The 14,019-nt window shown below is 63.1% G+C and overlaps 1 protein-coding gene across 1 annotated transcript; it reads right to left on the bottom strand.

Annotated features, from left to right (window-relative positions):
* Positions 1–7,860: 7,860 nt before the first annotated feature.
* On the bottom strand, positions 7,861–11,676 carry CHPF (chondroitin polymerizing factor). The gene is made up of 3 exons (XM_026035048.1): positions 11,116–11,676; positions 10,687–10,869; positions 7,861–9,988 (listed from the first exon to the last, which is right to left on the bottom strand). Exons 1-3 carry the CDS (start codon positions 11,650–11,652, stop codon positions 8,726–8,728), a joined length of 1,983 nt encoding a protein of 660 aa, XP_025890833.1. The 5' UTR covers positions 11,653–11,676; the 3' UTR covers positions 7,861–8,725.
* Positions 11,677–14,019: the final 2,343 nt, after the last annotated feature.

Below are 14,019 nucleotides of genomic sequence, written 5' to 3'. Positions count from 1 at the left end.
GAGGGGCTCCAGGAGCAGGCGCCGTGGGCGCAGGACCCCGACGTCCCCTCCCCGCCGCCAGGCCCGGCCCGCACCGCTCGCCCCGGCCAGCCGGCAATGCCGCCGGCTCCCGGAGCTGTCCAGGGACCAGAGCTGCTTCCGAGCCCCTGCACCCGTCCCGTCCGCCTGCCCCCAGCACGCAGGGTCGGCCTCGTCTCAAAGCACACAGAGCGGAGGGGGATGCCCCGCGGCCGCGCACTGCCAGGGGCAGGATGGGGATGCCAGGGCGGGCTTGGGGGAGCTCCGGGGTGCAGGGGAGAGGGGTCCCGGTGGTGCAGAGCGTATGTGCGGTGTGCTGGGCTTCCTGTGAGCCCCTGCAGCCCCTCCGCTGCCAGCCCCTCCTCCATGGGTGCTCTGCCCCACACTGGCCTCGGAGGGGACATGGCTGGAACATCTCTTAGTCCCCGCAGGGAACGTCTTCACGCTGCTGCATGAAGGGCAGCGTTGCAGGGCACCCCCTCCGAGCAGCACGGCCCCCCCCCCAGGCCAGCCCAGGGCCACCCCCCTGCAGTCACACCTGCATGGCACTGCCCCGAGACCCCCCAGCCCCTGGCACCGCCAGCACTGTGACCCCCCCAGCCCTCCTTCCCCAGCCCGTGCGCCTGCCAGGGCGGCAGCTCCCGTCCCAGCGCTGTTCCCAGCCAGACCCCTGCACTGTGACCCCCACACACGCTCCCGTGTCAGCCCCAAACAGCCCCCAGTCCATTGCTGCGATGCAGATGCCCTGTGCCCCGCTCTCCTGCCCCTTCCTCCCACCCCAGTGCCACTGTGCCCCCCAGCCCTTTCCAGGCGCTCCCCTCCCAGCGTTGCTCACAGCATTCAGCCCGTGGGTGCAGCACAGCCCAGCGGGCACAGGGACCGGCCTTTGGCTGTCCCAGCTCCCCGCACCATGCACACCCGTCCCATGCCGGGTGCCACGCGCCCACCGTGCCCACCCAGGCTGCACGGGTCAGCAGGGCGCCCTGCGCACACCACTGCCCAGACCACCACGTCTGCCCCGCCAGGCTGGCACCGCAGCCCTCCTGCTGCCCCTCCTGCTGCCGGGGACCCACCGGGGAGCCGGGGCTCTCCCCTTCCCTCCAGGACACTGCCTCCCCCATCCATTGCAGCAGGCACCAGCGCAGGGCAAATAGCCTCAAAATATCTCAGGAGGTGGGGGTAGGCTGGCAAAGCCCCCTCGACATACACCCAGGGCAGAGCCGGCAGCGTGGCAGCAGTCCTGACCTCCGGGGCAGGCTGGGCTTTAGGCAGGAGGCTCTGCGGGTTTAGTGCCCATGACCAGTGCCCTGGGCCGGAGCACGGATACAGGAATGGCCTGGGGCTGGTGTCTCCCTCCCTGGGAGAGAGGGCTGGGGCAGGGTGCCCAGGCTGTGCATGGGCACAGCCATGCCACGCTGGGGACAAAGCCATAGAGGAAGGGTCAGCGCCCCAGAGCCCAGGGAGCTGCGAAGCACCGGGCAGGGAGCAGAGCTGCTGCCGTGCACCCCAGAGCCAGCCCTGCGACGTGCCCAGCAGCCTTGCCTCAGGGTACGCACCCCGTGTGCCCCGAAACATGCACACCCGTGGGAGCACGTGCCCGCTGGTGCAAGCGCCTGGCACCGTGGTGTCCAACCCCCTGCACAGGGGTGCACAGCAGCCCCCCGGCCGGGCAAGCACAGCAGCTGCATCAGGGGAGCGTGGCCCAAGTGCCCTGCACTGCTCCCCATGGGGTGGTGGCACTCGTGGCGTGGTGCCCCAGGGCAGCGCCTGCAGCACCCACCACGTGGCCCCTCCCCGGGGACCCGGAGAGCTGCCGTGGCCGTGCCCAGCCCCACGGCACGCTCTGCAGGTGCCGGGTGCAGGACGCGGCCCCTCCGCGCCGGCGGCAGCAGCGCGGGAGGGCACGGGCGCCGCGGCCGGAGGGCTGGCGTGAACGCTGGTGAATGTAAGAGATGTGCGTCACTGTTTTATAAATGTACAAACGCTCCCTAATAAAGAGGCACAAGTAGGTCCTGCGTTGTCTGCAAGGGATGGGAGCAGGGTGGCCGGATGGTGGCGGGGCTCGGACGCAGCGTCTTCAATGTCAGCACGGTGCTGGCCAGGACCAGCCACGTTGCCAGGTTTGCAGGGACAGCTCCACACATGCTCATGGGCCTGGCCCTGGCCCTAGACCTGTTATTCACCACCAAGGACTCAATTCGTTTCCACCCCGGGGCACAGCTGGAGCTGGCAAAGAGCATCTGCACAGCATCTGCTGCGCTAGAGAGGAGTTCCACATCATTGACGAGTTCTGTGAGAAAATAAACATGACTTTAGAGGAGCAGGAGTGAAGAACAGCATCAAGAAAGGTCTTAGAGATGGTTTGTCCAGGCTGCCCAGGACTTTAGGGCAAAATCTGGGATGTGCCCATGCTATGAACAAGATGACTTACCAGAGCTGTGAAATAGCTCTTTGCATATGACCTAGCAAAAAATTGAAGTTATTTTTATCCGCTGCAGTTATAACCCAGGTCCTTTTTTCCCCTGCTCGCAGCCGGTGCCTGCTATAGGCTCCCCCTCTTCCCAAGAGCACGGGGCAGGCGAGAGGATGGGAGCAGCAGCCCATTCACTCCAGCCAGGAGCCGAGCAAGATCCGCTTGGGGTTCAGAAGGACCCAGGGGAGCACATGGAGCGGGGTTTAACGGTGTCCCTGAGCAGTGTTGCCACCTCACCCCGTGTGCTGGGGGTGTCCCCTCCCATGCTGCGTCTGCACAAGGGGCCGCAGTTGCTTTCCCTGGACTCGGTGCTGCCATCCCTATGGAGCTTCCCTGGGGCTCGCCGGGCTGCCAGGCAGCTATAACCACCACACACTGTCCTCGGCCCCTGGATCAGGCCTTTGCCAATGCTGAATCAAGCCAAGCACTGTTTGAATTGCCTTTAATGAGCTGCATTAAATAGTTGGCACGCTATAATTAGAAGGGGATTCACAATAGTGAAACAGGCCCTTAATTTTAATGAGCGCAGCCCTCCAAACGAACGCTCTGCATCCGGTGCCGCTCTGCTCCCCTCACCCCGCGGGGAGAAGCCTTCACCGATCCCAAGGCAGCCGCGCATGGAAGCAAAGCACTACAGCTCTTTGCAGGGGAAAGCCACGTCTCAAAGAAAGCAGGTCATCAGGTTTGGGAGCATCGGGGATAGGTGTGAGCCTTTGAGTGCAGCAGGACACGTTCGTACCTGCTGTCACATCCTCCCCATCGCCTGCTGCCTGGAAGTGCTGGTGGTGATGGACAGCATGGGAAAAGAGGCATGACCTGCAGCATCTCCCGCCAGGCGCAGGCTCAGCATGAGATGTGTCCACACAACTGGTTTGCTGCTCTGGTCCTGTTGTTTCTCCAGGACCCATTTCCTGGGAGAAGAGCTAGTACCCAAGCTAAGTTCCATGGAGGACATCCCGGGCACCTGGAGCCCCGTGGGCTGCTCCCTGACTGCATTTGCATTGGCACAGCCAGCCCAGCACGTGCTGGTGGATGAGGCACGCGAGCCCAGGCTGGTAGGTACCTGCTGTATTTCGCTCTGCGAGCTATCAGTGGAAATTGGTGCCCTCGGAGAAATCCCAGCATCTCTCTGTCCCCGGGGAGCAGCTGCTCTCAGCCCCTGAGCTTAGGAGAGGAAATATTCCCGGTGCTTTGTTACCTACTCCATGGCTTGGGAAGCAGCAGCCTCGCTCCTAGGGACAGAGGGACAGCGCTGGCCTGTTCCCAGCCAAAGCACAGCAGGGAAAGGACATTGCGCCTCCCTTGCCTTGTCACTGTGCCCTGGCACCGGCGCGCTTCCCACAGCCTGCGAAAGGGCAGACACTGAGCTGATTAACGGGGCTGTGTCCGGAATAAATCTGCCATCACGGTTGAACGCAGCCAGAAGTGAGCTGAGCTCCAAGACGTCGCGCGGGATCGGAGAAGCAATTCCCCCTTCCCTGCTACCAGGTTCACGTCTGCGTTTGCCCCAGGACCTGCACACGTAACTGCATTTGGGAAACAAATTACAGGGCGGGGGAGCAGGGGAGGCACCCCAACAAAGGAGCAGCTTTTTTTGTATTTTTACCAGTTGAAATCCTTTTCCTTGCCGTGACTAAGGAGGAGTGGGGCTGGTGCCCTTCCAGCTCTTCCATGACGGCTGGAGACGAGGTGCCCTAGAGCCCCGTTCTGGCACGTGGGGATGAAGGGCTTGTCCCACCACTGGGGCCAGCCGTGTGCAGGCTTGGGGAAACTACACCCGATTTATGTCCCCTTCCTGGCCCCTCGCCACCCCGATGCTCCCATTGCTTTTTTCCCTGTGGCTTCCCACAAATGGAGACTTTTCCTGCTCCCTGCAGCAGCAGCTGCTCCTCACACGTGATGGGCAACAAGTCCCTCTCACAGCCCAAAACGCTCTGTGCTGAATTGGTCCTCGTGGCCCTCTTCCACTAAAGCAGCCAGCAGACACCAATGGGGAGCACACACAGCTCCTTTCCAAGCGTGTGGTGCCCAATAACATTTCCAGAAAGTCTTCCTGCGGGAGCTGTAAGTCTTTGGGCAGCAGCAATGCGCCTTTTGCTACCCCCATAGGAAAACTGCCTTTTTATTTCTCCGACTCTGCAACTGCCTTTGTGGGAAAATTACACAAACTGTGCGAAAATATTGATCAAATCTGCACAGGGTTTGCAAACATCTCTCTCCATTAAGTTGCAAATTGACCATGTAACCACGGGACGCTGCTCCTCCTCGGCCTCCTCTGTTAAGGCTTTCACCTTCACAGCCCCACGCTTCACTGGGTACCTCTGGCATGGGCAGCGAGCGGGAGCGCAGAGCGCAGCGATGCTTATCCCGACCCCGGATACCATGGAGCGCGCAGGACAGGGCAGAGCAGGAGCAGGGGGGCAGGTGGGACCCCTGAGACCGGCGATGGAGCCCCGCCAGCTGCTTCCCTGGCCCGGGCTGCCCACAGGAACGAGGCTCCCCAGCACATCCAGCGGGTCCCTGGGTATTGCCACCCTCCCTGGCAGTGGCTGTCCCGTGCTGCTCCTTTGTCCCCGCGTGTTTCTAGGAAGGGCTCTGGAGCAGGTTGTCAGCAGCTCCCTGGCTTCCAACTCCCTCTTGCTGACGGCAGCCGGCCGGGGCGCCAGCCTCCCACTGATCCGAAAATAGCTGGACACCCTGGGGCCGCTCCTCTACCTCCAGCACGCAGCATTGCTGCCTGTGACCGTGCCGGCCAGCCCGTTCCCCAAGTGGGTACCCAAAACTCGTGCTCCCAGCCCTCCACGCCTGCCCTCACCCCAAAGTTGGTGCCGGCACAGCCCCAGCAAGGTCCAGCCTCTCCTTCAAGGCCTGGAGAGCAATCGCCTTCCTTGGCTGCCAGGGAAAGGCAGCTGCAAAGGGGGCAATCACACTGACACAGCAAAGGGGACTTGAGACAAGCTACAGAAACGCGTAAAACAAGTGTTTGGAAAATGCTGACTTTGCTCCCGGAGGCTGCTGAAGTGCTGTGCAGTGCTGGCGGGGAGGCCCGGTGCAGCCACCCAGCACAAGCCGGGCTGCGGCGCTTGCAAGGAGAGCAGTGCTGAGCAAAAGAGCTGCTCCAGGGAGACCAGCACGGCCCACGGCTTGCACCTCCCCCTGTCCTCGGGGTGCAAGCTGAGTGCTAGGCCGCAGGAAAATGTGAAATCCGGCAGCGCCCTCGGCTATCTGGCCAGCGACCCAGCTCTGGAGCTCACCGCAGATGTCGCTGGTGCGAGACTTAAAGCTGTGAACTTTTGCACATTGGGCTCCAGCTGGGAGCAGAATTTCAGAGAGCAAAACTCAGCCATTCGAACTGCACACATCTCCAGTCACCTGCAGCCAGGGCAGGACCAAAACTGAACACTTTCCACTGCTGTTCATCACTGATTTCTTTGTGGCATCGTTCTGGGGCTGCTTTGGTTGACAGCAGCATCTCCTCACACGTGAGGGCAGAGCGGGGGGCAAGACGCTGGGCTGCTGCACGGCATGGAGCTGCTCCAGCAGCCACGCTGCCATCACAAAGCACAGCTGCATCGTTTAGCATGTTTTGATACTGGAAATAACCTGGCAAATGCCAAAGTGACTTTGAACACTGACAGCTTATTTTTGAAAGGAACCAATAAACTTTGCTGAAAGTACCATAAGGGCTATAATTTGCTCTTACGTATGTTGAGGCAGGGGATGGTTCATTGGTTTTAATAGTGCAAAGCTTTAAGTATGCAAATAGCTCTATACTCAGTCTGGGCAAACAGCAAAGAAGAGACAAGAGCAACTATATCTAGACCATCTTGCAACAATTAAATGACAATTTAGGATTTCTTTTTGCAGCCAATTTTATGTGAAGTTGGTCTGCTTTATTAGCGTTTGGATACTCTTCTAACACCTAATCAATTCAGACTCCTAGGTCTGCATTTCTGAGAAGAACTGTATCTGCAGTGCACCTGCATCCTCCCTACACCCTCATGTCCCAGATTCACATTTAAAGTGAATTAAGGACATGTTTGGGGCAGATCAAAAATAGAAGTGCTTACAGCAAGCTAATGATTGTTCTCAGAAATACAACAAGCATTTATTTGAACATATATGTTTCTACAGTGAATACAAACACCGGAATAAGAACCTCTCTCTTTGGGAACATATGCCATCCAATCTGTGGCGATTTCCATGAGTTTTGCTGAACATGGCTTTATTAACTACAGGCAAGGAGGCTTAATTTTCTCGAGGATTTTGCCCTTGGAAAGTTGTTGGCTTGGGAAGTTTGGGGAGCAGGAGCTGAACGCAGCTGCCCTACAAAGACATTTGTTTCCCAAGTGGAGCATGGCAGGCGCACCCGCATCCCACGGGCTTCCCAAGGTGCTTCCAGGGAATCAGTGAGAGCACCGAGGGCAGGGAGAGGGAGGGCGAGAACAGCTCCCATATGGGGGGGATAAATAAAGGAGGGCTCTTCCGCTTGTAAAAAGTGGTGACCAAATGGTCGGTGGGACGAGCACGTGGATCCAGAATAACGATGCCTGGAACAGCACAAAAAGGGGATGTTTACTCGCCCTTTCTCCTAACACGAGTAGCAGCTGTATGTGCTAAGAGCTGCAGCAGGATTAAAGGCCAAGAGGAAGTGCTTTGCCCCAAAGGATAGCATTAAACTAGGCCCAGGATGCAGAACAGACCATGAAGGGCTAAGACCAGTTTGGAGTGAGGACGCACCAGCAGTGACCCGAACTGGCGCCTGGCTGCGGCTCGTGGCCAGGAGCTCCCTTGCGAGCTGTGCTGGGTGCAGGAGGGGGCAGCAAGGGGACAAGTCCCGCTGCTCGCGCCCGCTCCAGCCCCTCTGCCCCGAGCGGCCGCTCCGCTCGGCTCCATCTCCCCGGAGCGGCCGCTCCGCTCGGCTCCGTCTCCCCGGAGCGCGGGACAGCTCAGGCTCAGCCCCAGCCTAGGCCGCCATGTCAGGCCCGGCCCAAGGAAGAAGCAGTCAGGCCAGCTTGTTCATCTCTCCATTTTATTAGTGTAAACACAACCCCCCACCCTCCCGTCCCCACTATTAAATACAAACCAGGAGCAGAGAGCAGCTCCTCCGTCGTTTCTCCTTAGGAGACGCGCAGCCGAACGCCCCGTCCTGCCCCCCAGGCGCCACGCGCTCTGCCCCACGCCGAGCCGAGGGGGTCAGCCCCAAGGAAGGGCCGCAGAGGCCACGTGCACAAGGGCCCCTTCTGCAGTGACAGGGCAGCGGTGCCCCCGGGGACGGGGACCACGGGGCAGGCCCACACCGGGCCCCGGGGTGGTGGCAGGAAGGGCTCAAGCCTCCGGCAGGAGGCTCTTGTCTGAAGGCTGTAGCCTCCTACGTCCTAGCGACACTACGAAGGCCGAGACGGCCTGGGTCATGGTTCCCATGGGGAGCAGCTCGTGGTAAGTGAACACAGCAGGATCCCTGGCTCCCCTCCTGCACAGGCCGATCCTGGGGGATCCTGGGGCCAGGAACCCCTCACCAGCCTGGAGGATTCAGCTTGCTGTCTGGTTACCAAGTGGCATATGCTGAAACCAACCTCCTTATTGCTCTTTTGGGGTCGGACGTGCCCCAGTCCATCCTCCCCCTTCTCCAGCCTGCAGGCGGGTGCAGGGTCACACCTCTCCCCCGGGGACAGGGGCCAAGTGCTCTGCTCCTCTCTGTCCTAGCACCCCAAGAGGGCCCAGCGCGAGGAGGCTAAGGAGCAAATGCAGCCCTGTGTCAGGGGGCGAGGGGGAAACACGGCAGCTCCCAAGCCCCAGCTGGCAACTCCTGGCAGTCGCAGCCCCACAGCAGGAGCCTCCGGCTCGGTGTGTATTGGGCTGGGGGGGCTGGGGATGGCGCAGGTCACAGACAAAGCAAGGGACAGAAGAGATCTGCGCCTCCCGCCAGCCGACACAGCCAGGAGCAGGAGGGAACAGAGGCAGCAGCTCCGGGGTGAGAACCCCCATGTCCCGGCTCTGAGCTCAGTAACCCTAACCCAACCTCACGGGAGGGTCTGCCAAGGCCACAGCTGCTCTGGAACGTGCCAGACTGCCCAGGCTGGGCAGGCCCAGCTCTACCTGGGCAGCACCAGCGCAGGGGAGTCGCGGGCTCTGGCACCAGCCAGCAGTGACCACTGCAGCCATGCCCAGGGGGCAGATCCGGGCAGCAGAGCAGCAGGAGGCTGGGCAGGGCCAGCACCCCCGTGCCCGCGCTCAGGTGCTGTTGCCCTGCTCCTGCTCAAAAAGCACCATGGCCAGCTGGGAACGAGACCCGACGCCCTCCAGGCTGCTCTGCACGCAGCGGTGGTAGATCTCCTCGCTGAGCCGGGGGTTGCAGGCCTGGTGCCGATAGCGCTGCAGCAGGGCAGGCTCTACGGCTCGGAAGACGTGCAAGTTGGAGTACTTGATGAACATATCATAGATGTCCAGGGTCTCCAGGATGTCCTCGTTCTCCTGCACGTCGCCCGCCATGCGGGTGCGCGCCGCCATGTAGTCGGCGTTGTAGAAGCAGGCCTCGTGGAAAACGTCACGGTCAAAGCGCCCCGCGTCCCGCAGCAGGTCCAGCGTGGCGGGCGGCACCTGGTTGTGGTAAGCAATGGCAGGGTTGTAGCCTTGGAAGTGGATAGGGAAGAAGACTTGCCAGTTGTTGATGGTGTTCATGCGGCAGCGGTTCAGGAAGTCGGTGGTGACCTCCGTGCCCACGCCTGCCACAAAGAAAAGCGTGTCCACAGGGTGCTTCTTGGAGATGATGTCCATGACCTTGATTTGGGAAGGCGCATCTGTCTTCACGCTGATCCAGGGGATCTTCACCTCTGCATACTTGCGCTCGTACTCAGTGATCTGGGCTTTCACTGGGGCGAAGATGTCGTTCTGGGTCACCTGCTGGGCCTCGAAGGGGTCGTAGATGAAGAGGAAGGTGAGCACGGCGTTCTCGCTGTTCTCAAAGGCGGCCGCCGCATACGTTTCCAGGAAGCGGGCAGCGTAGTCCCGGTCGTGGGCCGTGAGCGGCAGGATGACGTTGATGCGGCTGGCCTCGGTCACATAGGGCATGGGGATGATCTCCACCTCGCTGAGGGGGCGCACCAAGTGCACGCGCTTGGTCACGGAGCGGCTGTGCCCCTTCTGCGTGACCACCTCCACCTGCAGGTCCAGCGTGTACTCCATGCCGCGCGTGGGGTCGAAGCGCCTGTACCCGTTCACCAGCTGCTGCTTGCGGATGTGCAGCACGGGCTGGTACTTGCGGTTCAGCTCCTCCATGGCAGTGGCCACCACATCGGCCACGTCTGCCAGGTCCACGCCGTGCAGGTCGCACTTGGGGGAGCCATCCACACACGCGTACACCTGCTCCTCCGTGAAGTAATCCCAGCGCAGCACCTCGAAGCGGGTTTTGGGCTGGAAAGGGGGAGGAATGCCAATGGGCCACGTGGCACTGTGGTCCCCATCCGCGGACAGGCTGCTGGAGTTCTGGATTTCAAGCTGCAAAAGCAGAGACAGAGGAGTCACGCCAAGGTGGGCACACACAAGACTTGCAGTTTTCTCCTGCAAGGCCTCCTCTGCTAACACATGATATTCAGAAATTTGGCACTGCTGTCTGGGGCAGGAGTAGCTAAAGGAGTAGCTAAGTCTGTGCTACTCTCGGACCAACTCCAGCAAAAGCGGGTCAGGGTTTCCCCAGAGCAGCACGCAGGAAACAATAAGCTGGTTTCACTGCACTTTGTCCCACCCCAGCCAGATTGCTGCCAGATCTTGGCGCACTGCTGGCCGGGCACCCCGCACTGCCACAGCTCCAGGATCCGCTCAGGCCCGAGGCTGCTCTCGGCCTGCTTGACTGCACAGAAGACATGGTCAGAAGACACCGGCATGTGCTGAGAGGTCAAGATCGTGCAGTGAAATTCAACAAGAGCTGACACGGGTTCAAGGGTCCACATGGCCCAGACAAAATGACAGACAGAACCTCCTGGTTCCAGTCGCAGGGGCAGTGGTCCTAAGGACCGCTCTGCACACAACATCGGAGCAAATTTGTGCCCGAGTCACAAAAGTTCAGCTGATGCCACCTCAAAACAGCTCCAGGACTGAAAAAAAAAGTTCACAGTCGAGGGAAAAGGTGACAGATAGAGGCTGAAAAGCTCACACGGATGGCAGGAGGAGCTTGGATCCTCCCAGGCAAGCCTCACCTGGAGCTGCTGGATCTCCTGGTAGGTCCTCTCCAGCTCCACTTGTGCGAAGTGCTTGTGCAGCCGGTACATCTGGACAGGGTCCAACACAGGGTGCACAGTGAACGCGTTCTGGAAACGCGGGTCAGTCTCCCGCTCCGGATCTGTGTTCTTCCCTAGCTCGAAGTACTGGTAACGCAGACCCTGTGTGAGCAAGGAGAGACACGCTACAGCTGATCCAGACCTACAGCCCACCCCACTGAGGACAAGCAAAGCAAGTTCGAGGGAGAACAGCACCCAGGACCAGCGCCGCCGCTCCTGGGAGCGCAGGGGGCTGGCGAGACGCTGCCCAGAGGCTTTGCTCAGAGCAAAGGGAAGGTGAGACAAGAGGCCCGGCGGGGGTGGCAGGGCCCAAGCACCCTCGGAGACCAGCCCCGCTGCAGGACGAACCTCATGCTCCTCGGCGCAGTTGATGGCTGTGTAGTCGATGATGCAGCGGCCCAGCCACTCATCGGGCCGGGCGCTGAGGATGTCGTTGCGGCAGCTCTCCAGGTGCGGCTGCAGGCGCAGCAGGAGGCTGCGGGACAGCAGGTACCCAAAGCCCCCGTAGCAGTAGCGTCCCTCGGTGTCCCCGCCGATGAACTCCTCGGGGCGGCCCAGGTAGAGCTGGGTGTCGATGCTGAGGTGGGCGACCAGGCGGCTGATGCGGTGCGCCTCCGTGTAGGTATCGTCCTGCACCAGGAAGAACCAGTCGAAGTCGCTCACGTAATGGTCCAGCAGGTACTTGACGGTCTGGTACATGTTCCAGATGGGCCGCTCGTCGCTGTGCGTCACCACGGTCATGCCGTGGGGCACCTTGCGGCCCCGCGTGCCCGTGAAGTAGAGCAGGCGCTCCAGGCGGTGCGCCAGCGTGCGGTTCACGGCCACGGCCAGCGTGTTGAGCGAGCTCTTGGAGGTCAGCACGCCCACCAGCAGCCGCTGCCGCATGCCCAGCTCCGTGCTGATGTAGCGCGTCCTGCAACAGAGAGCGCGTGGGTCACGGCCGGCAAATCCACCTCCCAGCGCTCCCCTTCTCCCTCTCCTGGGCTTGCAAAGGAAAGAGGCCCAGCTCCGGGCTCCTGCAGGCCCCCTTGCAGGAGAAGAACACGCCACCGCTGGGCTTGTGGCCACACGGGCAAAACACTGGCCAAGGAACCACGGAGGGACCCAGAGGCTGCCGGGGCGGCGCCAGCAGCAGGTCCTAGGCAAGAGTCACAGCCCTGCGGAGGCTCCCCGGCCCTCTCGGACCTCTCGGCCGTGCCCAGCCACACGGCAGGCACAGCGGGCGCCTGCAGCAGCCCAAGGGCCTGCCCGAGCCCGCCGCTCCCCCAGGGCTCTCCCGCAAGGCCCTGCAGCCCCAGCCCCACGGGGACAGGGACACATCCCCACTCCATCCGTGCCCGCTGGGGACCTTCTCTTTTTGCAGTCAGCATAGTGCAGCTCCTACAAGAAGCTCATAAAAGGTTGGGCCATCCCAGACACCCCTCCTGCTGCCACCCGGGGACACCTGAGACAGCAGCTCCTTCCTCATGCTCCCCATGGCCAGACCCGCTCCCCACAGCAGGGCCCCCTCCCCACAGCAGGGCCCCCTCCCCACAGCTGCGGGCTCACAATTCCTTTCAGGTTTAATTATCCCTGCGCTGCCCGGAGGCAGGAAGCGACCCCCCCCCAGCAGTGCCGGGCTGCTGCCTCGCACACAGTGGCCCCATTCAGCCCCCCGCTCCCCCTGTCCCCGCTCCTGGCAGGCACAAGGAGGCCCTTTCAGGCGGGGCGCGGACGCGGCGCCCCCGGGCAGTGCGGGGCTCCGCCGGGCCCGGCGCCAGCAGCGCCGCTGGGCTCCAGCGCGGGCGGCAGCGGAAGGGTTAAGGAGCAGGAGGTATTGTAGGAGCTCAGGAAATGGAGGGCAGGGAGGGAAGCAGGGAAAGGCTCTCCCGCAGCCCTGGCGCGGCGGGAAGGGTCACCCCAAGGCAGCCCGGGGAGCGCAGGGCAGGCGAGCCCCGAGCGCGCGTGGGGCAGGCCAGCGCCGCAGGACCGCGGGGACCGGCCCGTGCGGCACGCTGAGCCCGAGCACAGCTCGTGCCAGGCAAAGCCCACGGCTCTTCTGCCGCCCGCGCTGCAGGCGGAAGGAGTGAGCGCAGGCCCCGCTGCCGGCCGCGCGGGCCTCGCTCCCGGCCACGCGAAGCGCCGCTGCCCGGCAGCCCGCGGCACGCGGGCAGCGAGGGGCCCAGGGGCCGTGCACAGGGACGGCTGTGGCGCAGGGACGGCCACAACACAGGGACGGCCACAACACAGGGACGGCCGCGGCGGCGCAGGCGGCTGCAGCGGCTCCCCCCCGCGCGCCCGGACGCGCGGCGCTGCACAGCCGGGCGCCACCTCGTTAGAGGCTTTGCTGAGCGGGGCTGTCAGGGCGCTTTTGAAGGCCAGCACGGCCAGCGGGGAGGTGACACGTTGGGGTCACTTCCCTCCCGCTCCCAGCATGGGGCATCGGCTTCACAAGGGCCCTTGCTGCCGCGGCCGGGGCAGGGCCCGGGGAGATCAAGCGCGGCCCCAACCACAGCTGACAGGTACCCGCGAGCTCTGCTCAGAAGCCGGACAGAGCCCCAGGCTCTGCTCGAGGCGCCGGCCGAGCCACAGGGAGGATGGCAGGGCAGCCAGAGGCCAAATTCACACGAAATTCCGAGTGGCGACAGAGAGCAGCGGGGAGCTCCCGTGTGGAGCAGCCCCTGCGGGGCCAGGCGCCGGCGGGAGCCGCGGCAGGGCCGGACGCGCTCTCGGAAGTCATTGCTGCACAAGGACGTCCTGGCAGGCGGGAGAGCGCCCGCACCTTCCTGCGGGGACACGGGGCGGCGGGCGGCCTCCCCGCTGCTTGCCGGGGTGCCCTGCGGCACAGGGGGTGGCAGGGGGCACAGCGGGGCTGGCACGCAGCGTGCACGGCCAGCAGCTCCGCAGGGGCCCCGGCGCAGCCCGTTACCTAACGCAGGGCAGCGGCACCGGGCATGGGGCAGGCGGCCCACGGTGCACAGGACGGCGCCTGGGGGGCACGGGGGAGAGAGCAGGGTGGGGGGCAGCCGGGGCAGGGCAGGGGCAGCCGGCTGTGGGGCAGGGCAGCGGGGCACAGCCCGCCCGCGCCATGGGGCAGCCGCGGGACAGGGCAGCCCGCGTGGGGCAGCCCGCCCGCGCCGTGGGGCAGCCGCGGGACAGGGGCAGCCCGCGTGGGGCAGCCCGCCCGCGCCGTGGGGCAGCCGCGGGACAGGGGCAGCCCACGTGGGGCAGCCCGCCCGCGCCGTGGGGCAGCCGCGGGACAGGGGCAGCCCG

This window comes from Nothoprocta perdicaria, unplaced genomic scaffold (assembly GCF_003342845.1).
Source record: "Nothoprocta perdicaria isolate Ctin4 unplaced genomic scaffold, notPer1 scaffold_0, whole genome shotgun sequence".
In the NCBI taxonomy this organism is placed as follows: Eukaryota; Metazoa; Chordata; class Aves; order Tinamiformes; family Tinamidae; genus Nothoprocta; species Nothoprocta perdicaria.
This window is presented reverse-complemented; position numbering and strand designations above follow the sequence as displayed.

What these genes read in the sequence shown, in the direction of transcription:
- CHPF (XM_026035048.1), bottom strand. Translation starts at nt 11,652, where the DNA reads ATGCGGCAGCGGCTGCTGGTGGGCGTGCTGACCTCCAAGAGCTCGCTC. An exon ending in ACTGCGCCGAGGAGCATGAG is followed by an intron (nt 10,870 to 11,115) that starts GTTCGTCCTGCA and finishes TTGCTCACACAG; the next exon opens with GGTCTGCGTTACCAGTACTT. An exon ending in AGGAGATCCAGCAGCTCCAG is followed by an intron (nt 9,989 to 10,686) that starts GTGAGGCTTGCC and finishes CTGCTTTTGCAG; the next exon opens with CTTGAAATCCAGAACTCCAG.